Here is a 25,159-nt window from a genome sequence, read left to right as displayed (position 1 = left end):
TAAGAAACCACTCTACTTCTTATCAAGCTTGATCGTGTTTATAAGGGATTGATAATATCATATCAGAAAAAATCATGCAAAAAAACCAATGTAAAAGTCATTCCCCAACTGTCTTGAATGTTACTAACTTAGTTCGACACAGATGAAGTAATTTGATTGGTCGAACGTTAAACACATCCATTGACAGATATAATGTTAAAAGCATTACTCTTTGCTCTTCACAACTCTTTCACATTAATAATAAAAATTTGAACATGGAATTAAAAGGGTCTTGTCATTGCGAGAAAGTACAATTTAAAGTGGTATCACAGACACCAGCCCCTGTAAGCATCCATACATACTTTTGAAGCAATTGTATTTGCTGCATAAATTAGACTAACAACTTCTGATATGTACTTCACAGTTCATGCGTTGTTACTGGTATGCACTTTTCTAACTGCTTCTATTCGCTTCACTGCTGGAATTGAGCTAACATAAAGTGTATCAACAACTAGTTCCATTTGTCGTAAATGTCAAGGGGGAGGTGGTTATGCCATTAATCTTATGGGATTGGTAGGAAACATTTTCATAGAATACAGTAATAACACTTTTTATTCGAAGCCCTCAAACATTTATTATCTCATGTTTAGAAAAAAACTTTGCAAATTACAGGAGAAGAACATCTGAAGTACTATGTTCTATTATTTATTAATGACTTGTAGATTTGGACACACCGCTTACAAATGCTTTGTTCCATTTTTCATTAGAGGCTATAAAGCAATCAGAGATAAAAGGACTGGTGAATTATGGTATGTAAGACTAAACAAGCATAGCGATTAACATACACGGCTACGGAAAGATTCGCTAATATCTTTCATCGCTTTAATGACTATACCAAGCGGAAACACGCGTTACTTTTGTGGAGAATGCGGATCACATCTTTATGCACATGATCCAAAATACGAAGACTATATTTATCCTTACGCTTCTGCAATTGATACGCCTTTGCCAGAACTAGACCCACAAGCGGATGTATATCATATTATGATCGGTTCAAAGGCTGATTGGGTCAACGTTAATGACAATAACAAACACGTATTCAACGAATATCCTGATTGCTCTCTTGAGGAATGGCACAAGAAAAATGATCGCTTCGTAAAGGATCAGTGAGTGCTTTAGATTATTGACTTATATCAAATTCTTAAGCCAGCATTTGTTACTACAAGATTTTCCTTCGATGATTTTAATCATCAATAACAATTTGGGAGAATAATTATTGTAGTATATTGTGGTCATAATAAACGCATTAGCTGAATGACTTATAATGACATACATGCTTAATGGTCCTACTTACGGATGTGCTTAAAATGGTAAGCATACGCTATATTATGAAGGTGTCAATTATGGCTCTGATATATCCAAAACCGTATAACACGGATAAAACTATAATACGTCGGGTGATTTAAACAAAACAGTATAATAGACGCATAATTAGATAGTGGGAAAGATTGGATTTATGAATAATCAAGCCAGCACATTAAGAGCCAAACGTTTAACTGTACGTCTTTCTGTCTTTGCTACAATAATGTACTGTTCTAATTTGCTGACCACCAAGATAGAATACTATCAATTTTGACATGGAAGACAGAATTTTCTGGATATTACTGTCTTGTTGAATAAAAGTACCTCCTTCATTGATTATTAGATATTGTAGAGTCGACCTCAAAGAAGATGTACTTGCGATGAATAGATTTTGTATTTCATCATTAGTAACATGCACAGAAAAAAGAGAAAGTTCTTCTAATTTCTGACAAGAATTTAACCCTCTCAGAAAGTCTTCGGGTATCGTTGAAGACGCATCATACGGAATAACCCTATTGATGGGTGACACTTGCATTGAAGAGAGCCTTAATTCGAGTATTTTTAAGTGTGGCGATAAAATCGAGATGATACCATTGAATTGTTTTGCTGAAATGACAGGGTAGCATAAACGTAACTCAACAAGTTGAGAGAACGTCCGCAAAATTTGAACAGATTCATTCGAGAGGACAAAAAAGGACGTTGCTGTTTTGAATTGAGGCTGATATAGCGACGATGGTGAAGAAGAAGGAAAAGATGAGGTGCTGCCATCACGATGTCTGTAATTGGGATTTGGATATATGACTAATTTCGGGGACAAGTCCAACTTTCTAAACCTGGTCGCGTTGAGTACTTGTATGATGGGGTTCATCAAATCAGGTGATTTAAAGTTGGTTATTCGAAGATCATCAAGTAACGTTAGCGAAACCAATACACGTTGAATGATCTGCACAGATGCTGGCTCAAAGCAAGATACATGCAGGGTATTTAGACCTTTACAATACTGTCCAATGCATAGCCAAGTCAAATTGTTCAACTCAATATTCAGAAGTTTTAGTGATTTAACATTCCTTCCCATTTGTCGCAGTAATGACTGTAATGCTGGTTGACGGATATGACATGAAGAAATATCTAAATAAGAGATACTATTGTTACTTTGGTAGTTTAAACCTGGTCGGTTAATGTTCTCATTGCTGCTATTTTCGAATGGATTTGAGAATGATGACGACGTTAAATCTTGGTATTGTAGCGATAACGTCTTGATATTAAGCAAGCCATGGCATAATATGGTTGATAATAGTGTGAAACTGATGTTCAGCCTCGTTCCTCTATTGGAAGGTTCCATCAGTTTGCATTTGAGGTTTAGCAAAGGAGCTGCTGAATAGACATGGTCTCGAATAATTTCGAGGTTGTTCTTACAAAGTGTATCCAGAGTTTTTGAATAATTGCTCTTGTTTGATTTATACCCATCTAAAATGAGGTGTTGCAGATTATAAAGGGACTGGCACAGTTTCATAATCAATTCTTCACTCAAATATGAACAGCCACTTAAGTCGAGCATTGTAATCACACTGTTCGTTGTTATGGATGCAAGATCTGGAGGTGTTAACGCAGTTGTTGGCGTAAGTAACAATATATTGTTACTTTTCAAAAATGTTAAAACTTGACTGTTAGTCACTTTTTTGCACTCGAAAGCCGAGAAATCTAACCATTTCCAGCAAATCGCATTTGTACTTAGCAAACGATTGAACTGTTTGCAAGTCTGTGTTAAGTGGCATTTATCTATTATGTCAGGAATGAAGTCTATGATCCGTAATAATAATTCTGATGGCAGTTGAGATAGACTGGTATAAAGTGACATCACACTTTTGAAAACTACTTCCTGATGGGAGAGAAGTCAAAGTAAATAGCTCAAACGGTGAAGCTTCCTTTATCTTTTCGCATAATGAAATTTCGGGACTTCCGTAAAAAGAAGAAAAAAATGATTAGGACATACTGCTATTCTAAGATTAAATGATGGTTTTATTTCGTGTTTGGATATATTACTGAGCTTCTTTTGTACGTTTTTTATACGACGAGGAAAACACTTCTCACTCTTCTGTGTCTTTGATAATCCTTTTTGTGTCTGACAATTAGCACCTAAATGAAACTTCGTCTTGGAAGAAGCCCAATAGAAAAGAAACAAGAATTAGTTATTCAGATGGCCTTTGTATAATTTGAACAGTGACTTTTCGCTTGAAAATATCGCACTACCAGAACAATACAGATATACAGCCATATGTTTTATCTTTTTGTATTGATATGTGTAATAAAAGTTCTAAGGTAAAAGCCAGATAGGCAAACTTGACAGTTAATTTTATAAAGTAGAAAAGTGCGTGCCTTTATCCTCAATTTTAGTCCTTTGTACTAATTTCACCCTTGCACTATAGCTTTTCAAGATTCACTTCTACGCTTGCATAAATTCTTGATTGAATCATGGTATCTGTTAACTCTTTTTTTTTTTTCTTAGTTTCATCTTGTTCTGTGTATATCTATTTTATATCCAAAAATAAGACTAATTGTAATGATTACCATACATCTACACATGGATATACTCCTTAGGCATTTGATTAATCCTTCGACTGAGAAGCATATAATCTTCATAATGCAGAACTTTTCTGTTTCGATTATTTTATTACAAAAGCATTTATTTTTATTATTACAAATGCATTTAGTGTTATTATTACAAATACATTTAATGTTATTTTTACAAATGCATTTATCCAAAGGGTATAGCATTGCGTAACTGTTGGTATTGTTGGATCACTCTTCATCTTTTTCGTCATCATCGTCACTATCATCAGCAAACCAGCTATCTATTGCTGATTTTTCAACGGTGGGTGTCGAGGATTCTTCTTTATTAGCTCTGTTAAGAGAAGCTCGACCTGCAGCTTTACTTTTCTCGTCATCATCGTCACTATCATCAGCAAACCAGCTGTCTATTGCTGATTTTTCAACGGTGGGTGTCGAGGATTCTTCTGCACTAGCTCTGTTAAGAAAAGCTCGACCTACAGCTTTACTTTTCTCGTCATCATCGTCACTATCATCAGCAAACCAGCTGTCTATTGCTGATTTTTCAACGGTGGGTGTCGAGGATTCTTCTCCACTAGCTCTGTTAAAAAAAGCTCGGCCTGCAGCTTCACTTTTCTCGTCGTCAACGGTTAAAAGCGTACTGCTTCTACCATACGAGTTGTACAATACACCAGAACCCGTGTCATCCGACCCTGTTCGGTCTGTACGGCTGCTAGGTGAATCTGCATATTCCTCGTGAAAATTTGTATTGAAAAAGCGACTGAAGGAGGTCCTTGGGGTATCATCTGGGTTAGGGTTATAAGTTGTATCTCGGCGAACCTTAACATATTCAGAATTTGCCTGTCGGGTATGAGTAGTAGGTATTTTAGGAGGAGGTCGGTTACTAACCATGAAGCTTCCAACACGTTTCATTGTGGGCACGCCATTCACTTTGGATCGATTGACTTTGTCTATAGCCTCTCTGGCTGCTTCACCACGGTATTGCTCAAGTCTCGAACTCACACCTGGAGCAATGGTCATTTGCCGTTTGCTAAGTGATTCAAGCAGACTGTTCGATCTGTTTATCTCTGGCTTCTGGCTTAATGCGGCTGCATTCAAAAGTGCTCGAGAATCTGATTGTCGCGTTCGTTTTGTTCTTTCACGACTAGAACCCGTAGATGCTTCACCATTTTTTGATTGTTCACTTTCAGTTTGGGAATGCTTTATTTTTAAAGAATTAGAAGGAGATGGCTTGTGGCCTAATGCGGTTGCAGGGAATAATGCTCCGGGATCTGTTCGCCGAGCTCGCTTTGTTTTTTCGGGAGTAGTATCCGTAGATTCTTCTTGATTTTTCGATGGCTCAGTTTCAACTTCGGAATACTTTCTTTTTAAAGATATAGGAGGAACTGGAAGTATAAGGTAGCAAAATGTCAATAATTAGAACTGCATACTAATCTTTGTTCGACGCTCACTTACCATGTTCGGTGTTGGTATATTGCGGAGGAGAGGTAACAGTAGGCGAGGAGTATGTATCCAGGTTTTCGGGGGACATAGAATATACTTCTTTTACTTCTACAGTCTGGATTTCTTTCTCCTGAAGCGCTTTTTCTTGAGCACGACGATACGCTTCTTCTAATTCTTCGAGAGACCGCAACTTAACCTTTATAACATCAAGTCCAGCAGTTTCTCTTAAGGACCCTATTAACTCTGGCAGATTCTGCTCAAAACTTAGATGACATATATGTGTTAGGTTTGATGGTTGGTTAGCATTTGGAAAAGAAGAGTAACTTACTATGGTGTAACTATTTCAACGAACTCAACATCGTCATAAACATCATAAGTTAGATCCATAGGGTCATTATCCTCGTCATTTTCATCGTCAAGTTCAGCCTTCTTGTGGACCAGAAAGTGCCCTGTAATGTTTGATAGGAATGCTTCGATAAGATCGTATTTCTCCTCAAGGATTTCTTCACTGGTAATATCTTTTGTCAATCTGATAATGAACAAATGGAGCACAATCTGAAGCATGATACTACAAGAAAAGTATAAGTTATGCAAATGTCTCTAGCTCAGCTTTCGTTACTGACACTATTATGAATAGCCAACTTACTCGCGTATCCTTAAATACATCCAACAATTGTCCGCATACTTTATTTCGCGTTCTGTTGACATCACATCTGACCACCATTCTCGGATAATACTATCTTCTTGCAACGATATAGTAGCTTTAGGGTTGTCAATAAGTGTCTCAAGCACGTAATTCTCGTTGACTTTATAGGTTTCTTTCAACCTCTCCGTGTTATTTGACGCTAATGATTGTTCTATCGAATTTGCAATTTCTGCGGCCTGATGCCCTTTCTTCAATAAATGAACGACGAATTCATTTGTCAAATGTAGAAATTCCATCAACGTAAACTATATAGACGAAGCAGAAGTTAAGTCAGTAACTGGGTATAGCAACACTGTTTCATTCTTTGCTGCTTGATACTGTACCTCTTTCATATACAAGCATTTATAATAATAATCTTTGAGACTTTCAATAAAGGAAGGTATATCTTTAGGTAGCGCAAAAACTTCGGCGTCTGAATCGGTTTCATCATCGGCGGCTTCCAACTCATTTTGGCTCTTCAATGTCTGCGCTTTTTTTGCAGCATACCATTGTTTTAGACATTCAGGAGCTTCCAAATTCCATTTGACAGCGTCTTTACTTGGAGCCGGGCCACCAAGTGTTGTTACATTTGACAAATTATCTATGGAAAGGTACGATCCGAGTGGGTAATCTTCATCTATAAACAGAACCATTTGTTCTTCAGCTTCTTCGTCATCAGTGTCAGCATCTTCGTATTCACAAGAGCGTTGATGGGAGGGTAAGGCTGTCAAATTGAGTTGCCGGGCAGTAGCCGTCATACGAGATAAAGGTTCTATAACGAAAAAGATCGGTGGAAGAATCCCTCTTCCCTCCAAAGGTACCATTTCAGCAATAAGCACCGACTGTTGATAGTGACATTCATCTAAAACAGCATCAAAGACCTCAGGGGTCTCTCCCTCATTAAAAGCCAGCATAAACTGGGAAGCATAAGGCCCCTTGTTGTGTTCTTCTTCATCAACGTCCAATAACCATGAATGAGGGAATTCTCTCATATGGTATGTGTCAACAATCCTTAGTTCTGCATAGTCGTCATACCACATAGTTTTGTACTGTTGGTTTCGCGAAAAAGGCAAAAGTTCAAATATACCTATGGATTTTCCTGACTTGAGGGTAAGCGTACCAGTCCAAAGTTGATCGGTGGCATTAACGCTATCACATGTGGTACCACCAGCAGTGCTGCGTCTGCTTGACACATTATCGTTTGCCCAGTCATGGGGTAAACCAGTAGGCAAGATATTGTCAAGTTCTGCATAAAAAGAATGGCCATACATGCCATGTGGACGCATGATTTCTTGGAGAAGAATGTATTGTCCGTTAAAGTTTTCTGCAACATGCTTTAATCCGTTTTCAATCTGTACTTCTAACCAATCCGGCGTTTGATCAGGATATTCTTCCAGCTTGTAATCAGTGTCAATGATGCTTAATATCAAATTTCGCCTTTTAAAGTCATTATACAATGTCTTTTTCAAATCGGACGCGAATTCTTCGAATAAGTGATTATTAAAGACGGGCAGGATACTTGGCTTCTGTAGTAACTCGTCGGTTTCTTCTGTTGTAAACGCTTTATCGAAATAGGCCAGCAAGCTTCTTTTATTATTTGGTGAAGCAGTAATAAGGAACATATACTGCGCGGTAGACCCATCCATATCAGTATCCCATTGAAAGTCACCCAGAGATTCCTTAAGAACTTCTAATATCTTTTTGCAGGGAAAATGTAGGCTAGTGCTGTTGTTACGATATGTATTGTTTGAGTGCATTCCTTCGCGTTCTGTTTTTCTAAGTTGGTATTCATTGTTTAGTTCTTCAAAGCCTTCCATATCGACTGTATAGAAGTGACGCATGGTACAGTTGTAATATCGCGTTTGGGTGCTGAAAAAGCGGTAGCTCCATACAAGGGATCCATCAGTGGATTGTAAATTATAGAGCTGACAATAGTAAAGTAAGATGCGCATCATTGCCCTTCTGATCTGATACAATCCGTCATAAGCGCTGAGAATTGAATGCTCATCGATGAGAAATACGATCTTTCTCTGATGAGACATCGTTGTTGAATAAACTGGAAAGTAGTAAGCAACTAAAAAAATATAAAAGACTTGAAAATAAAATAATGAGTGAAAGAAAATAACTCCTGAAACAGATTTGATTTGAAACTTTTAAGGTATTTATTTCCCCTTAAATTACGCGTACAATTCTGTACGTTTCATCAATCACGGTAGGATCAACTGATCGTTTATGCTTTTGCCTCTCCTTAAATGTGACTTTTTATACTCATGCTGTTTGATACAGAACCATCTTGCGCTCCAGACCATTTGTTAGATAACGAGAAACTAAGCCATTGATAATAGGTTGAATGCATTTTCATCCTCATAATACGAAAATACCTTGTTATAGCATAAAGCAAAGCTATTGTATATACTGAATCCATAGTATGATGCATCGCTTGTTTATAGAATAATCTGTTGAAAAAAAAGTTATCGAACCACCAAGTGAATCCGCTTTTTCGTAGCAGAGAAGTTTACAGCAATTTACATTTGTTGGCAGTTGTGCTATGTCCGTGAAATCGCTCGCAAATACAGATTGGAACAATAGGCAGAAAATAGTACAAGTTGCTACATCTTTTCTGCTCTTACAATGCGCGCGTTGATGTAGCAAACACACGGGCCGGCCATTGCGGCAGCTACAATATCTAGTGCCAATAGCTATGTGTTCTTTTTCTGTATATATCGTTATGAATAAATGTTATTTACACATATCATAATCTGTTTACTTCACTTTTGCAATAATCGTGATAAAGATAAAACGGGTTGTCTTTTCAAGTAATCCAACTTAAAGGAGACAAATAGTTAGCATGCTTAAAGATGTTGTCTCTATGAACAGGAAGATATATTTGAACTATCTTGGTGCTATTATTAGTAGAAAACTCAGTGTAAGAAGTGAATAAATATGCTAGATAAGGTATTTCGTACTTTTCTTTTATTGTATATAATAAAAACAATGATAGTAAATATGCTAGGCTATTGATAAGGTTATGTATATCTATAGATATGTATAAAAATAAGCTGGGGCTAACTAAAATAGACAAAATAATTGCTCTTTTTTTTTTTCTTTTTTTGTTGTAAAAGAAATTGAGAGTAGGATAGATAATTATACATTATAAATTAACAGAGAGGGTAAGAGGCAGAAACTATTTGGTCTTTGCTAACGTCTTTGAAAAGATTCGTTCAAAGACATGACACGTTGTCGCATAGCACAAACCTGGGAAGCTATATTAGGGCTATCAGTATGTAGAACAGGCGATGGAGACAATTCTACGTATTGTAGTAAAAAAAAAAAAAGTTACTTTCAAGTTTCAAGGAAGGTATGTGTTTCTTGATGTCATATAAAAGAGAGAAGCTTACCAGGATTGTTAGAAGCAATGACGGAAGTAGAGTGAAATTTGCCAAAACCCTCCAAAGCTTCTAATTCGTCTGTTGTGATATCTACAGTTTGTTGTTGATTCTGATTGTTGTTGTTGGTGGATTTGGTGTTATGAGAATTGATAAGATGCTCGTATTGGTGAGATTTGTTGAGCGAATGAGCATTGGGATCGGTGGTTTCACTCAAATGGATATTCTTGATACTTTCAATAGGCAATCGAAGATCGTCGATGGAAATTCTTCGCCTGGCCGTCTGAGTACCAACATCTTTAGGTGGTGGTAGAGAAGTAGAAGAAATAGGTGAAGGAAGGGTGGATTCGCTAGAATTTGTGGAGGCAGATGACAGTCGACGAGCATGTAAGTCGTTTAAAGGATGCGAAGTAGAGGAAGAGGAAGGGTGACAATAGGATGGTGGATGTTGCGATATGTGCGAATAAGGATCAAGGTAAGGGCCAGTATTAGGTTGATGTTGGGGATAAGGATGAGCGTCCCTTCTCAATGGCCATGAAAAGCGATTGCTGGGCTGCTTTATAGCTGAATAAGAGGAGTGCTCTTGATATAAAACATGAGGGAATGAAGATTCGGTGGGCATAAGAGCTCTGCTAGTATTGGGTAAAGGTAAAATCTTACTATCTATCATGGAGCGAGGACGCTCAGCGCGGGATGGTACTGAATTGGTCATGATGGATGAAGGCGAGAGGAATTGTGAGTTCCTACTGTTAGACATGGAGTAACTACCCGTCGAATGTCTTTGCTGTTGCTCTTTCAATCCATTGTTCTGGCTAAATTTCTGTGAATGACTGTGTGCTTTTAGCTTTTTATTCTTGTCGTGTGTTTGGGTGTGCTGCATCATATTATCGAATCTGCTAAACATGCGTTCGCATCCAGGTACGATACACTTATAGGGTTTCTAATTGGATAATTAATATACCGAGGTTAGTAAATCCGACCATGGAAATTTTCAAATGCGGAGAAACAGATTAAATGTACCTCTCCAGTATGCTTTCGCTGGTGCCGAGCTAAATGCTCGCTTCTGGTGAAAACCATATTACAATTACCAAAGCCTGTACATTTGAACAACTTAGCGGGGGCTCTGGTACCATTCGAAACGGATGATCTTCTTCTGTTGGGCATATGTAATGATGTAAAGATTGAACAATATATAATCGAAGGTGTGGGGTTGTAGATATAACGAGGGATTGTACTATTGATAAGCGAGTAGGTAAAAGATAAATTGCGATAAAAAAAGAAAGAAAAAAAAAAGTATGAACGGGCTATCGACAGTTTTTTTATTTTTATGCTACTTTTTTATTCTATGATCGGGCAAAAAAAGTAACGAGTGAAACATAACTTGAAGAAACAGACTGCAAACAGAAAAAGGTTTAGGTAGGATTTTCTCAATGCTAGTCCAGGGCAAATTGAGACCTGTCAAAGGGCATTCGTTGCATTGATGAGCTTCAAAAATTTTTGTCTCACCAGCTAAATACACTTTTTTTTTTGAATTCTGAAGAATTACGAAAGTCTGTGCACTCAAAGGTTGGACAAAAGAGCTGAAAAGGGGTTACAATAAGCTTGCTTTAGAGTTATTGTTCTCATGCATTTGACAGGTATTGATGGAGGGCCCCATGATCAAAAACGTTGTTGTAAGAGTATAAACACTTCTACAATATGTCAATGCGCTCATTTTTTTTTTTTTTTTTTTTTTTTTTTTTGCGTTTTTGCCTTTATTGCAATAGTGAGGAACCCATGCATTATCTGAAATCATTGGCCCCTTTTTATTCGTGAACGCAAGCAATATCACAGGCAAAAGAAACAAGAAGAAAAAAAAAATAAGGGTCAGTAACGTCTGTGTAAACAACTCAAAAAAGTTATTTTATTTTTCTTTACGGTCTAATGATGAAATTGACCATGTTTTTAGGAAACAAAAGAACTTAGGTACGTGAAACTTCCATTTATTCTTATTATTCTACAATACTAGCAGCAATGTTCCTGTCATTGCCACAGCAATAATTAAAAAGTCAAGGCTAGATCAGCAAAAAGAATTTCTGTTCAAGAATACGTCTATCTTTCAACTTTCATTGGTCGAGTTTTCCCAAGTAAAATGCCGTTTAAGCTTAAATGAACTCCAGCAAATGTTATGCAAGATACAAACCATTTTTGAGAAGATCATGATAGCATTTGAGGACAAAATTTAAGGTAACCTGAACTCTCAACATTCTATGGTTCTTGCGGGTACAAAGCTTCTTAGAATAAAGTTTTTTTGTTGTTTTTTTTTTTTTTTCAAAAAGCTTAGATGCCTCACAAAAAGAATCATGATGGAATGATTACTCAAAATGTGAAATCAAGGAAAAGCTCATATGCTGTGGATTCGATCTAACTTTTTTGTTCTAACCCAGCTTTTAAATTGCTTTTAAGGTACGAAACCAAAGTAAAATTATACAGCAGATATGGTGTCTAAATAGAAGATGAATCAGCAAAGATCCGAATCGGATTACTGCTAGTGTTACTGCATCATTAAAAATTAATTTTAAAAAAAAAACCATGGTTCTTTCATGTTCATATGAATACTATATAAAGAGGTGTATAACAACTGAAAAACCGTTTATTCAATTTCGTCTTAATGTTGGGGATGGCAAAAGGATGGACTGCATGCTTAATAAGCAACTATACATGTTTTGTCATGGATTTTATTCAATGGATTTTCTTTATCCATCCTAAGCGAAATGCGTTGGACAGTTGCAACCATCGTATCGAAGTCGCATTTTTCTCGATTGGGTTACAATGAACGATCGTATTATCGCTCCGTATTAAAAATTGATCTCAGGAATCTAGCCCATCTTGATAATAGAAGTGGATTGCTACAAGTAAATTAACGTGAGCTTCTACGATATATGATTGATAGCAGGGTTATCAATGTCTCCTGTCTTAGAAGGCAAAAGGTCACTCTTCTTTTTTTGCCAAGAACAGGCTTACTCAACGCATAGAAGCCAATTAATAAGAAAGAGAGATTTTTCATATGATATTATTAAGCCTTTATTGTGACAGTCAACACCTTATAAATCTCTCAAGCTCGCAATGTTGAAAGAATCCATACTCTATTTCTTACGTAGTATCCCAGTTCGATTTTTACGCTAATGATACTGTCTATGCGGAAAAACTGTGATTACCATATCAACAAAAATGGGCACTTCACTTGCGAGTCATCAACCTCGAGACCTCCATGACTCTTTCTTCAACTGTTGACTTCAAAGCGTGTCGCCTTGTCAAATTGGACTGTGAGAACAAATCGATTCTGCTTGGTAAAAACTTAATGGTTTCTAATCGTTGTTACCTTTAACGTGAAAGTACAAAATAATTGAGAGGGATTTCTATCTCTTCCCATCAGTTATATGGTTACATCGATCGATGTGATTGATTTTTGACATTTGACTTGTCTCTCTTCTCTCTCCACATTTTTTTTTTTTTTTTTTTCATTTAAAAAATCGGTTTCATATTTAGCGTCCTTTTTCTAAAATGGGAAATATCAAGTCTTCTGTTCCTAATACCTATTGGCTGATAATTCGTGATTTTTGCAGCAATCAACATTCTACGCTAAAGCCAAAAAATTTTCAACTACAGCCTTCTCAATACCTAACCATTTCTGATACTAGAATGAATTATGCTGTCTGCACCTATGAACAGGTCTTGACATTAGGTCAGTTTCTTTTACGTGACGACTTTGGCAATTGCAGATGACGAGTTTACTCTTGTTATTTGCATGTGTTATCAATTAGGCAATCATTAAATATATTACAAGCTATCATGGGTACACAATGATTGCTGCTATTCGATATGGCCAAAGGGCGGAGAGAGGTTTTTGTTAAACCAAGTTGTTTTCATACTACTCCGTCCTTACAGAGATCCCATTGCTCTGTTGAAAAATAAGCGCGTTTGAACATTATTTGCAATAGAAGAACGATGTACCAATATGGATATGTCAACAAAATGCTCCTCGTGACTCATACGGTTGTTTCATTGATAGTAAAAGATTGTCGATCAGGGCCAGATAGTATGCGTGATAATATGAACAGAAGGCCTGTATCTCACAATTTGTAAGCAATCTATCTGTTTCAAATTGCTCATGCGTGCGGTTTTACACGTTTCCAATTCCTTTGCTTATCACGCCTATTGGTCAAAGAGCGTCCCGGTGAAATTCGAATTGTTGAATGCCTAATCTTAGAATGCTTAGTTGCTTTTGCTTTAAACTTACTAAGCGCTGACAGAAGAGCACAACGTTAGTGACTGCAATAAGCGGATACAGAACAAAAACAGAAGCTTTCTATAACCTTTTTTTGAAGTATCTTCCTATTGTACTCCAAAACAGAGATAGATCCGCGCCAATACTAAGAAGAGTGTGCCATGCCTCGAACCAAAATGTTGTTTTTCATTGAGAGGAATAAGAAAAAAAACAACGCCCCAAATACAGCCATGCATGAGATGAAGCGAGTGCATCTGCCAAAATGAATACAAAAAATGTGGAAACACGCTAAATTAGCAAAAGTAAGCGCTACTCCGACTGTGGCTGTCAATCCTCCAGGTTTGCTTGAAGATTTTTCAGCAACTAAGTCCATATTCGTATTCAAAGTTGACGCTGTCGAATTCGAACCGAAAGGACATACACAGAAAATGGACCATCGTTTGAAATCAACGTGCAAAGTAATAACGGACGCTATTATAAATATGAAGCTTTGAGTTCAATTATCAGTAGCTCCATCCCAATTAATAATGTCAATATTCATTCTACAACTAACAAATACGGCCCCATCTCCCCCCCCCCTGTTACTGAAAAGACCGGGACCTATGCTACCCTTTTAGTAACAGCAAAAGCTGCTGTGGATTATATCACATCTTTAAGTTCATCCACTGGCACTGCAGGCTCAAAATATGCAAATATCACACTTTCTACTACCAAGGCCCTTGGTGAGCCCATAACACTTCCCTTCCAAATATCAAACAAAATACAATATCAGTACCGATTAATAACCATACGTTTCCATTGGCCACAGTGCACTAAAAGAAATTTATCCTATATCTGAAGCTTATACACCTACAGAAGTCTGACATATTTTTCATTAACACCGTGTCCACAAATTCAATGACTCTCCTCTGCTGGAAGAAGAAACAACCATCTATTTTATGTTGTTTAATATTGATAAGTCTCTGAAAATGTTATTGGCGTTTTTATCACTTTGGCGGCCAAAACTTTTTATTGTCGTGTCTCATGTAGAGCGAGAACAAGATATGCTAATAGTAATTACCATAAGATTCTTGTTCCCTTCTCCTCTTGAACTCATGATAATCATGTCTAAAACACGTACTCCAATCTTTTTTCACCAATTGTAAGGTTTATTGACACCCTTCTCTACTGCCTTTTTCCTTTATTGACTACCAAAAAGGTTTTTTAGCACCCTTCCCCCTCCCCTATATTTGACACATGCCTACAGTTTAAATTTTTCAAAGAACTTCCGTTAATGCCAACGCGTGTTGCACAAAAGAGTTTTACTGTCCGTTGACATCAGATGAAGCATTTTGGCTGTTAGAATATCGGATAATCTAAATGAAAAATACTGTTTCTGAATTTTCGAAGATATTCATCTTTCCCGTTATACCTTTAATCAGATGTAATGCCGTCCAGTACAAAACCGCATCAGTATGTTCCATTCGATTTTTCGAAAGGAAATTGTTACTTTGCTTGCTTGCTTAAGCTTCAATTTACGGTAATATTCCTAAAACATGACTCTCATAGTCAATGATTAATTGAGAGTATATGCTTGTGTCTTTGTTCAATTTTGTGAATCTACAGGTTTTTCAAATAATTGCACCAGCTGGCTCCATTACTTTCTTGATGGAACGGAAGAAAGACAGACAGACAGGCAGAAATGAAACTATTGTAAAAAGGAATATGCACTAGATTAGCTTATCCCAGGACTCGAACCTGAATAAGAGTAAAATAAATTACTCTTGTTTTAACCAGTTAAACTAGATAAGCGGGTATGGAAATCTTGGCCTGAGGTTTCTCATAATCCTTACAAAATGTAACACTTGCTCGAAAGAAGAAAACTAGGAACGTGAAGAAGCTTGGATTATAAAAGTTGAAGCCCTAAGCTAGGTCATAAAAGGTACTCTGCAAAAGCAGGTGTTCGGTTTGCCCTTCTCGCCAAGCGCTTCTCGATTATGATTAAAGCTTCAGACAGACAAAACAACTCTTGATAAACAAGTGGTACGTGAGAGGAAACAAAAAAGAAGGGTAAGGTGTGAAAGGCCATTGACAAATAATCTACCGCAGTCCTTCAATGTTAGGATCCCAGAACACAGCAGATGACCGCTCAACCCCAACACTAACGACAGAGGGATTTACAAGGCCCAGTAAACTGTCCTATGGTCTGCCGGTGTCAATCAAGAACAAGATTAATGGGAATAAAGAACATAGTATGTATTAGACTGCTGCCAAAGCCAAGGAGCAAGCGTTACGGAGGTTATAAGTAAACGATGGCCATTGATGCATAAAAAAGAAGAAAAAAAAAGAGAACTTCATAGAGAAGACAGAAGAGGGCTTTTCATAACAAAATTTTCTTCTTGTCACGCGACATCTAAACAGTCAACGAGACAAGCCTCCCTATCCTTATGTAAGTAGTCCTTTCTTACTAGGACATATGGCTACAAATTATCGTGGAATACTTTTTTAACTGAAATTCACAGAATTCTGGCTGATATTGGCGTTATTCAACCAACTGATTAGGCTTAAAAAGATGTTACGCTATATGAACACTTATATACTAACCAAAGGTTGCTTGTCGTGATGTTCGTCAATTGAGTTCTTTTATTTTGCTTTTGACATAAAACTGTTTTTTTTTTTTTTTTTTTTTTTTGTCTCTTTGGCTTCTAATACTGAAATTAATGCTGACCAAGTATGTGTGATACATGAAGAGATTCAAACGTTGAAGTACTTGCTGTCTTAATATGACGCTTATTATTCCTAATTAACACATCTTTATGCATGTCTTCAATGTAAAATATCACATTTCAAAGTTAGGCACATGAAACAACGGTTCAACGCACCTAAAGAATAGCTCATATAAACCGTCTCGTTGCTGCTTTCGAAACTCGCATAAATTGAAAAATCAAATTCAAAAGCAAGCAACTAAAATATGCTGCAAGAATGCTTTTTTGAAATGCTTCTCAACGCGCTTTTGTATATTACGCCTTTGTATTACCAATTCCTTCTTTGTTGAAATGATCTCAAGGGACTAAAATTATACAATTAGTGGTGCGATCGTATAATTCAATAGAATTTGCTAATTTGAACTGACAATGAATATGTGTATGCATTCCAGAGCAGGTATACAAACCATAACTACTTGTACACCAGGCGGATCCAAAGCTTTATTCAAGAATCAGATAATAAATTTACACTTCGCCATGAAGTTCTATAAACAATCTCTTAGTAGCGAATGTCTTTACTTACTGTATCACTATTCTAAATGTTTCACAACTACATTTTACCTCGACTCCATAGTTAAACTAAAGGACAAACGCTCTGTATTAGATCACTGAATAAGTAATGAGGAAAGACCAGGATCATCGCTGCCGAAAGGTGATAAGCTCAAAATTGGTTGAAAATTTTGTAGTACCCTCTTCTATCAAAATCCCCTGAACAGATCAGGTTCAATTTATAAATTCAATAGGCGACCTGCAACAGTAATTTGATCCAAAGTGAGAAAATTCATTTTTGGAAAGTGCATTTTCAGGCACAACTGCAAAAATTTTTTGAAGGCCAGAATCCATATGTAGAAATAATGAGGACGAAAAAACCCCTATGCCTTCAATCCAAACATCTTTTTTTTAGTACTGTCTTTACATATTTTTGATGGCACTCTGGAATTAAACTGTAAATAAACCTGGATTGTAATTACAGCAACTGTTTCTTTGTTATTGATTGAATCTGCCTAGCAGAAGGGCCTCAATCAACCGCCGAAGGCTTCATGTCAAGATTTCTCTTCTCAGCAAACCAAATTCAAGACCTGTAAGAACTGATAAACAACAACGTCAAAAATACCGCCATATTTGCTGGATTTGGTGTTCATCTAATTGCATTTGCGTATTGATTTTCATGGATGAGCTGGAAATAAAGTACAGAATACAAAGTCTTTGACTTTTGCAAGATAATTTACCTTAATGTCTTCATCATTTATTCTCTGCTACAGCAATTCGGATTTACGAGCTCTTTCTTCCTTCTTTTATTTCCTTCTAACAAAGATAAAAATGAAATGACACAGTTTGGTCGACGTTTTAATCATGCTGGATAGTGTCTATTGGCCCTATGGTAAAAGTTTATAGAGCAAATTGACTCAAAATTCTGAAAAGGGTGTAAAGCTACTTCCGCGTTCATTTCTACAATGTCTACATAAGTAAAGCATGACATTGTTCATATAAGTAGACCTGAAGTTAGAATGTGATGAGTTTCTCAAACTTACTTTTTAACCGGACTTTTTTGTTCAAAACGACGCTTTTTTTATCCTTCAATGTATGCATCATCTCCGCAAGGCTCAGGCTAGACTTCCTGTCATTATTCTTACGAGACATTTGAGTGTTATACTTTAAGTAATTGATACGCAGAGAATGCAGGTGTTTATCAGTCCGAACAGATAGTGTTTACAGAAATGACAAAGGGAACAATATGGCAGCTGTAATTATTCTTATCTCTAGCTTTTTTTCTTTCTCATTAGCCTTTTTTTCATCGGCCGGAAATGATTGGCTATGACAGCCCAAAGCATAGGGGGACCCCCTCAACTGAAAATGTCCATGTTTGTTGCTCAATGGGTGGTTCATTAAAACTGTTGCAATAGCGGTCAACACCCAGAATCAATTACAATGACTTATCATTAATGATACGATAATGATATGACAAAGGCACGACAAACGCTTGTTGGTAGGCTGAGAGGACCGTCTTCAAAATAAGGAGAAGGCGTAAACTAAAGTTTTACACATGATGCATAGCTCTATTTGGTTGGTGGCCCGTAGTACAGCAAGTAAGCAATTTAAATAGAGGAATTTTATATTGACAATTAGGCAGTTCTTCATTACCGGCCCACACTTTTGTACCTTTTGTTTCTTTTGTTTAATCTTTAATTGCATACTTTTTTGAAGCACTATTTTCATGTCTTTAAACACAAATCAAACATTATTTGTTGTTATATTCAGTCTAATAGCGACGGTTATATTATTAACAGGGTATGTGTGCTGGTTAAGAAGATTGAAAATGAAAGCCAAGAAGGATATGCTGTCAGGGCAGCATCGACTTGAAAGAGAACAGCAGCAAAATATGTATGACAATTTAACAGCAAGTCAACTGCAAGAATTAAAGCCAGTGCTACTACAAAAGCTGTATAATCATAATACAACGCAACCATACCATGACGAAACCCTACCTAGATATACCAACCCATTCGAGGATACCCCGCAATATACCCCTACAACAGCACCACCTATTGCTACTACTAATACTACTACCAGACAATATCAAAACCAGCATCGCGATGTTATCAATATATTCGATGAATCCGAGACAGATGCTACTATCATCCACATAGGTCAAGAAAATACTGCTGTAGGAAACCCAGTGTTACGACAATAAAACAATAAAGAGAGACACAAACTGCGTGAATTGTTGTTTTTTTTTTAAAAAAAAAGCCAAAACAAGCGAGGTTTTATTTAAGTTTAATGAATTAAAGGGAAAGGTATAAAAAAATTGCTAAAGGGAGGAATTAAAAGCCGTAAGATGATCGGTTATTATACATGCTACTACCATGATACCCACTGCCACTATTTCTATTGTTATCATCTTTATAATCTTCATCATCTGAGTTGGTTATTTCGCCCTCTTCCATTTCATCATCCTCATCCTCCTCTTCTCCTTCTACGCTTGTAGAAGGCGTACTTTTACCAGACGACGTTTTAGGCGTACCAGAGGAGTTAGGTGTAGATGGTGTACTGTTGCCACTATTAATACTGTCTAGGTTTGTACTGGATGAGTGGTAATAATGACTGTTACCATTTGTCATATAGGCGCTCGCTGCGGTCGGTAAAGATGATGACGATGGTGGGGTCCTAGACCGAGCTGGCAGTTGATGGCTGAAGGGGTATCTATTGTGGCCATGCTGAGATTTTAATGGCTTTGTAGGCATACGTCTATTACTTGAGTAGTGTACAGTGTTATCGCTGGAGTGATCTCGCTGTTGTTGTTGCTGCTGCTCTCGAAGGTGGGCTTCATATCGCATTCGTTTTTGCTGTCGTTCCTTTATTTCATCTTCGTCTACCTCTGCATCGTCATCCTCTTCATCACTATCTGTTTCAACATCACTAAGTAGTGTTCGTCTGGCAGCAAGCGATGCGGCCATTGCGGGTGTAATTGTCTTTCCTCCCATCATGGGACGAGGAGGATATTTTCCTGATGTGACTCCTGTAGTAGCACTGGGAGAAGATTCTTGTGGTGTTTTTGTACCTGAAGGGCCATCATTGTTCAAAGAGAGATTACTACCTGGAGATTTACGTTTCCGACTGCGTGCGTTAATACTAGCCGGTTGTTTGGGATTCAAGATTAGATCACATAAAGAATCGATACGTCTCTGTATGACAAGTTCTTTAGGCCAGTTAATACGTAATAAAGTAGCTGAAATAGATTGAGGATCTATATCGGGTATTTCGCCTTGTTCAGCATTGTCCTGAACTATTTTATAGAAAGGAAGATCAGCGTCCGTAATCATGAGATCGTGTCGACCTATGCCATGTTTGCAAATTCCTTGTAGTAAAGCTTTATCATGTACTGGAACTTCCCACCATCTATTTGTATGCAAACAGATCAGTTACAGTTTATACTATAAGAAGCACTATTGAAACTTACGATGGCAATCCTGATGTTCTCTTAGCTCTTTGAAGAGATGTATCAATTTCTGGATGCACAACTACTTCTTCACGAATTTTTCTCATTTGCTTGATACGTCTTAAGGCACGTCTAGCTTTATCATAAGGAATCGTATCAATCAGTCTTGCTTCTTCTCCGCCGCCATTAGGTTCTTCACTAGATTCACGGCTTCTGTCATCATTATCGGCTACCATACCATCCTGTGGCTGTGGTTGTTGTTGATGCTGTTCTTTCTCTTGCTGTTTTTTCATGATTTCTTTGCAGGCAGTGACAAATTGTTGATAATGCAGATCGAGAGCTGCATCTGATTTGTTTGCTAAGCCTGAAATCTCTCTGAATCTATCCCAGCGAATATTGGTCTCACCTGCCACCGTCTCCACTCCAAAAGATAAAACAGTACGTAGAAAATCAGCACGACTTCGCTTATTCCATCTGTTGCCAGGGTCACCTCCTCTAATACGAGAGCGTGTTGACTGTGTTTGGACAGCATTTGCTCTCTTGAGATTTTCCTCTTGCTTCTTCTTTTCTATAGCTTGCTCACGTAAAAAGGCTGCTATAATACGACGTAATCGCATACCTATATCTGCTTTGGAAGGCCAAACATAAACTGTATCATCTTTAGAATGGTGATGGTAGTTATGATGGTGATGATTGCCCGTATCGAAAGTATCATGCTGTTGTTCGCCATGTTCATCGTCATCTTCTTGTAATGTGCCTGCTTTGCTATCGTCATATTTTTTCCCATAGAAACAGAATTCTTTATCTTTGCGCATTGTTAAATATTGTTGATAACCATGCTTACATATACCCAACAGTAAATCGCGATCTTCTGCTTCTCCCCACCAATCACAAGGCAGCGATCCAGTTACCTTAGGTATAGCTAGTTTCTTTGCTTCTTCCCAATCTTTTGGTACGATCCGATCTCTTACCATGTGTAGCATTTGAATACGTAATAAAAAATTACGTCCCTTTCTCTCAATATGTTCCACATATTCTTGAGGTGCCTGAATCAAGAAAGATCGAAACTCCGCAATTTGCTTTTTTGTCGCGTCTGTATAAGGCATTTCATCTTCATCTGTTATTCCATCTTCTGCATCATTGCTTAATATACCATCTAAGTCCCTCAGCAACCGACGGTCTTCTTCTGTCTTGGGTTCAATAACATGTCTTACTTTACGGATCAAACATCTCGTCACAGCTCTCATATCCTTCACAGACCGACGTGAAAAATGGGCTTGCATTTGCTTCCAGGCGCCGTAACCATAAATCATCAATTTTCGCTCATACTTTGTCTTTTCAGATAAGGACCATAGTCGAGGCGCATCCCGCTTTCTAGATCGTTCGGATTCGTCTTCATAGGCCGCATCTGAATCATCATCATTGTTTGAATCATAACCCATGGCTGCCATACGAGCACCAAATCGCTGTACTTGACGTCTTTTTCTTGGTTCATAAACAATCAAGTCATTCTCTGAACCGAGGCCACCATTGATGCCACCATCTTGTGTGGATTTGTCGATATTAGCTTTATCGGCCCATTTTTCCCAAAAGTCAGGATCATCCAAATCGACATCTTGTTGATCACTTGAGGTTGTCGCAAATGTTGCTTTGGAGAAGATCGACCCCTTTTCATTACCCTCATGGCGGATAACAGTAGTGCGACGTTCCAAAATCTGATCAATGTCTTCTTCGCAAAACTGAGCACTATCTTCATCATCCATCACAGCACCATAAGCGCCTCGTTTCAGTAAATCCTCTATTTCTTTACGACTCAGTTCATTGTTTTTAGTATTGTTTGTTATCAATTCCTGTTGCTGTTGCTGCTGATGTTGTTGTTGATGCTGCTGATTTTGCCCATCATTGGTAGAAGAGGGAGTAGAGTTCATACGTTGCATAACAGCTTTGTCAAGACCTAGCTTCATGCCAGCCCGATCAAACATGTCCTTTTCATAGGTGTTACGACAGATCAAACGGTAGACTTGAACCGCTTTGGTTTGACCGATACGGTGACAACGTGCTTGAGCTTGTAAATCATTCTGAGGATTCCAATCACTATCAAAGATGATACATGTATCAGCAGCTGTTAAATTGATACCGACACCACCTGCTCTGGTACACAATAAGAAGACGAAGGACTCTTGAATGGGTAAAGTAGAGAAACGATCAATGGCAGCCTGTCGTTGTTCACCAGGGACACTACCATCGATACGTTCATGAGGATATTGACGTCCACGAAGATAGTCAGATAAAATGTCCAGACAGCTCGTAAACTGAGAAAAGATCAAGACTTTATGGTTGCCCTCGAACAGTTTGCGTAACAGTTTATCAATCAACACCAATTTACCAGAGGAATCAATAAGACATTTGAACTGTTCTTGGATAGTTTTTGCATGATTTTCATTGACGATTACTTCTTCAGCTCCTTCCAACAAATATGGATGTATACAACATTTTCTCAACTGCATCATGATATTTCGGAGATGAGGAAGGTCCTTATTGGATTTCGCTCCCTTCTTCAAAAAGCTAAAATTCTTTTCTAAAATAGCGCGATACCATTTTTTTTGAGGCGCTGTCAATTCTACTTCAATGACAGTTTCTTCTTTGACGGGGATCGTTTTCTCAACATCTTCCTTGAATCGCCTCAGCATGATTGGCTTCAACAAGGCTTGCAATTTCTCCACTTCTGCTGCTGTCTGCAAATTGCCATATTCTGCGAAGAATGCTTTTTCGTTACTGAAATCTTCCGGTTGCATAAAGTTCAACAAACTGTAGAGCTCGTCCAAGTTATTCTGTAATGGTGTACCGGTGAGAAGCAATTTGTGATCAATGATGAATGTCTTTAGCACTTCGCCTACTTTAGACTGTTTATTCTTCAATCGATGCGCTTCATCAAAGACACCACAGCGCCAAGGTATATCTTTGAGTTGTTGGACACCTGCTAAAGCCATTTCATAGGTAGTAATAAGGACATCAAATTTATACCGGTGCGGGATACGCTGACTGTGCATATCCTTGTAATAGAATTCAGTCTCTACCAATAATTGACGAGCAAAAACACTGCCACGATAATCAATGACGTTGAGATCGGTCCATGCCTGAAATGCTCTTTGCCAATGCGGAATCGTAGATAAAGGCGCCACAACCAAAAAAGGCCCACGCATATTCACTTTATAATAGAGGTCGTTCAAAAAGGCGACTGATTGCACTGTTTTGCCTAGACCCATCTCATCTGCCAAAATACACGACCGATACTGATAGTAACAAAATCGGAGCCAATTCAGACCTTCCAATTGATATGGCCGTAATTGATTGTCGTGCTTATACTTCATGCCAGCTTCGTATTTTATAAATTGCGATAGATCAGGTCTTTTTGGTGCGTTTGGAAGCTTTTCTTGTGGAATGGCACGGTTGCGTTGAAATTCAGTGATTTTTGTAGCATTCATTTTCTGAACGTCATCTTCATGTTCCCACGTGCTCGCATCATAAAATAAACCATTCCATTTAATCAAATAGTAAATGATGGTTTTATCCGTAACGGGATCATAGAGTTCTCCTTCATCAATGACACGATCAATCTTTAAATATTCCGAAAAGTCCTCCCCACGTTGATTATTGGCATTCCATTTCGAAATGAATTTTTGGACTCTGTATTTGCCCAAATGCTGCTTTTCAAAGTCCCCTTTGGGTATCCATTCAACATGATGGTAACTGGAATGCTACATAATGATAGGAGACAGTACAGCGGGAAGAGTTTAGAATAAATAAAACTTACTAGCCTCAAGTTCGAAGTGACTGGGTGCGTGCAATCACTTACTTTATATTTCACAAGTAATTCAGGTTTGTTAGTGACGGGATTCAATCTATAATCTAGCAACTTTTCGAAAATTTTTGTTGGCATTGGCACCATGACTACTGGAGCTTCGGCTATAGCTGTTGCTGCCTTTCCTGTTGAGGACTTTTTATGCCTCTTTTTAGATTTATACTTTTTGTTTGCTTGGTAATCGGCATCATCTTCACTGTTATCTTCATCTTCCTTATAATTAAATTCATCCACATCCTCCATTAAAGCTGATGTCGCTTCTAAACCTCCATCTTCCTCATTTTCAATAACAGAGCCCTCATCTTCGTCAGCATCCTCATCATCGTAGATGACTTTCTTTTTAGAAGTTCTATTCCATCTCTTCGTTCCTCTTTTGGGAGTAGTAGCAGCAGCTGACTTGACCGTAGAGGTCGTGGCCATGGCCTTGCTTTTATTTTTCGCATCAGTAGCAGTGGAGGTAGTGATAGGAGGGTATAGGTAAGGTGAAGAAGGGTTATTATCTGCTGTAGATTGCTGTTGAAACATGATACGTCCTTGTTGCTGTTTTTGCGGAGGGAGCGATTGTGAAGGCGAAGTTTGAATAGACAAACTATTTCCTTGATGTTGCTGATGTTGATATTGCTGATACTGCCGCTGTTTTTGTTGTTCTCGCTGTAAGTGCAATTGGTGTTGTTGCTGTTGTTGTTGTTGCTGGAATTGTATTTGTTGGTTATATGGAGGTTGCATGTAATTGGATATGTGATTGGGGTTATTATACATGCCTATTTGCTGATTGGTAGGTTTAAGTGCAGCAGAAGCAGTTGAAATTCCGTCAAAACCATTAGTGTTGTTGCCCTGAAATGAAGACGGCGTATTTATAGAGCTTGATGCTGTGGTTGGGGTTGTCAATTCGTCCAGATCCATATTCATCATATCAAGAAAAGGCC

The 25,159-nt window shown here is 37.8% G+C and overlaps 7 protein-coding genes and 1 pseudogene across 8 annotated transcripts; 2 read left to right on the top strand and 6 right to left on the bottom strand.

The window, feature by feature from the left end:
* Positions 1-226: 226 nt before the first annotated feature.
* BDF20DRAFT_170519 (Mss4-like protein) lies at positions 227-1,340 on the top strand. The gene is made up of 6 exons (XM_053074844.1): positions 227-323; positions 404-420; positions 495-552; positions 630-667; positions 747-788; positions 879-1,340. Exons 1-6 carry the CDS (start codon positions 255-257, stop codon positions 1,147-1,149), a joined length of 495 nt encoding a protein of 164 aa, XP_052931717.1. The 5' UTR covers positions 227-254; the 3' UTR covers positions 1,150-1,340.
* Positions 1,341-1,531: 191 nt separating this feature from the next.
* On the bottom strand, positions 1,532-3,199 carry BDF20DRAFT_916813 (uncharacterized protein; the record flags this gene model as incomplete). The annotated part of the gene is made up of 1 exon (XM_053084500.1): positions 1,532-3,199. One exon carries the CDS (start codon positions 3,197-3,199, stop codon positions 1,532-1,534), a length of 1,668 nt encoding a protein of 555 aa, XP_052931716.1.
* A 941-nt stretch (positions 3,200-4,140) lies between these two features.
* On the bottom strand, positions 4,141-8,079 carry BDF20DRAFT_916812 (uncharacterized protein; the record flags this gene model as incomplete). The annotated part of the gene is made up of 5 exons (XM_053084499.1): positions 4,141-5,294; positions 5,365-5,615; positions 5,681-5,920; positions 5,999-6,303; positions 6,382-8,079. The coding sequence occupies 5 exons, from the start codon at positions 8,077-8,079 to the stop codon at positions 4,141-4,143; spliced, it is 3,648 nt and encodes a 1,215-aa protein (XP_052931715.1).
* A 912-nt stretch (positions 8,080-8,991) lies between these two features.
* Positions 8,992-10,692, bottom strand: BDF20DRAFT_964238 (uncharacterized protein). The gene is made up of 3 exons (XM_053084959.1): positions 10,444-10,692; positions 9,436-10,363; positions 8,992-9,345 (listed from the first exon to the last, which is right to left on the bottom strand). The coding sequence occupies exons 1-3, from the start codon at positions 10,585-10,587 to the stop codon at positions 9,236-9,238; spliced, it is 1,182 nt and encodes a 393-aa protein (XP_052931714.1). The 5' UTR covers positions 10,588-10,692; the 3' UTR covers positions 8,992-9,235.
* A 3,115-nt stretch (positions 10,693-13,807) lies between these two features.
* On the bottom strand, positions 13,808-14,391 carry BDF20DRAFT_895287 (uncharacterized protein). Its single transcript, XM_053082445.1, has one exon. It carries the CDS (start codon positions 14,061-14,063, stop codon positions 13,836-13,838), a length of 228 nt encoding a protein of 75 aa, XP_052931713.1. The 5' UTR covers positions 14,064-14,391; the 3' UTR covers positions 13,808-13,835.
* Positions 14,392-15,406: 1,015 nt separating this feature from the next.
* Positions 15,407-15,481, bottom strand: BDF20DRAFT_t144 (annotated as a pseudogene). The gene has a single exon. The product of its transcript is annotated as a tRNA-OTHER (tRNA).
* A 3,033-nt stretch (positions 15,482-18,514) lies between these two features.
* BDF20DRAFT_895284 (uncharacterized protein) lies at positions 18,515-19,157 on the top strand. The gene has a single exon (XM_053082444.1). The coding sequence runs from the start codon at positions 18,650-18,652 to the stop codon at positions 19,124-19,126; it is 477 nt and encodes a 158-aa protein (XP_052931712.1). The 5' UTR covers positions 18,515-18,649; the 3' UTR covers positions 19,127-19,157.
* Positions 19,158-19,256: 99 nt separating this feature from the next.
* On the bottom strand, positions 19,257-25,136 carry BDF20DRAFT_827981 (SNF2 family N-terminal domain-containing protein; the record flags this gene model as incomplete). Its single annotated transcript, XM_053078210.1, has 6 exons — positions 19,257-19,399; positions 19,544-20,331; positions 20,393-24,129; positions 24,228-24,424; positions 24,500-24,625; positions 24,824-25,136. The coding sequence occupies 6 exons, from the start codon at positions 25,134-25,136 to the stop codon at positions 19,257-19,259; spliced, it is 5,304 nt and encodes a 1,767-aa protein (XP_052931711.1).
* Positions 25,137-25,159: the final 23 nt, after the last annotated feature.

This window comes from Mycotypha africana (assembly GCF_025528875.1).
Source record: "Mycotypha africana strain NRRL 2978 chromosome Unknown BDF20scaffold_12, whole genome shotgun sequence".
Classification (NCBI taxonomy): domain Eukaryota; kingdom Fungi; phylum Mucoromycota; class Mucoromycetes; order Mucorales; family Mycotyphaceae; genus Mycotypha; species Mycotypha africana.
This window is presented reverse-complemented; position numbering and strand designations above follow the sequence as displayed.

Excerpts from the sequence above, each read along its gene's own strand:
- BDF20DRAFT_170519 (XM_053074844.1), top strand. The coding sequence starts at position 255 with ATGGAATTAAAAGGGTCTTGTCATTGCGAGAAAGTACAATTTAAAGTG. Across the intron at positions 668-746 it reads ACAGGAGAAGAACATCTGAA|AGGCTATAAAGCAATCAGAG; the intron begins GTACTATGTTCT and ends ATTTTTCATTAG. Across the intron at positions 789-878 it reads AAAAGGACTGGTGAATTATG|CGGAAACACGCGTTACTTTT; the intron begins GTATGTAAGACT and ends GACTATACCAAG.
- BDF20DRAFT_964238 (XM_053084959.1), bottom strand. The coding sequence starts at position 10,587 with ATGCCCAACAGAAGAAGATCATCCGTTTCGAATGGTACCAGAGCCCCC. Across the intron at positions 10,364-10,443 it reads AGCGAAAGCATACTGGAGAG|AAACCCTATAAGTGTATCGT; the intron begins GTACATTTAATC and ends TTATCCAATTAG. Across the intron at positions 9,346-9,435 it reads CATTGCTTCTAACAATCCTG|AATTGTCTCCATCGCCTGTT; the intron begins GTAAGCTTCTCT and ends TACAATACGTAG.
- BDF20DRAFT_895287 (XM_053082445.1), bottom strand. The coding sequence starts at position 14,063 with ATGGACTTAGTTGCTGAAAAATCTTCAAGCAAACCTGGAGGATTGACA.
- BDF20DRAFT_895284 (XM_053082444.1), top strand. The coding sequence starts at position 18,650 with ATGTCTTTAAACACAAATCAAACATTATTTGTTGTTATATTCAGTCTA.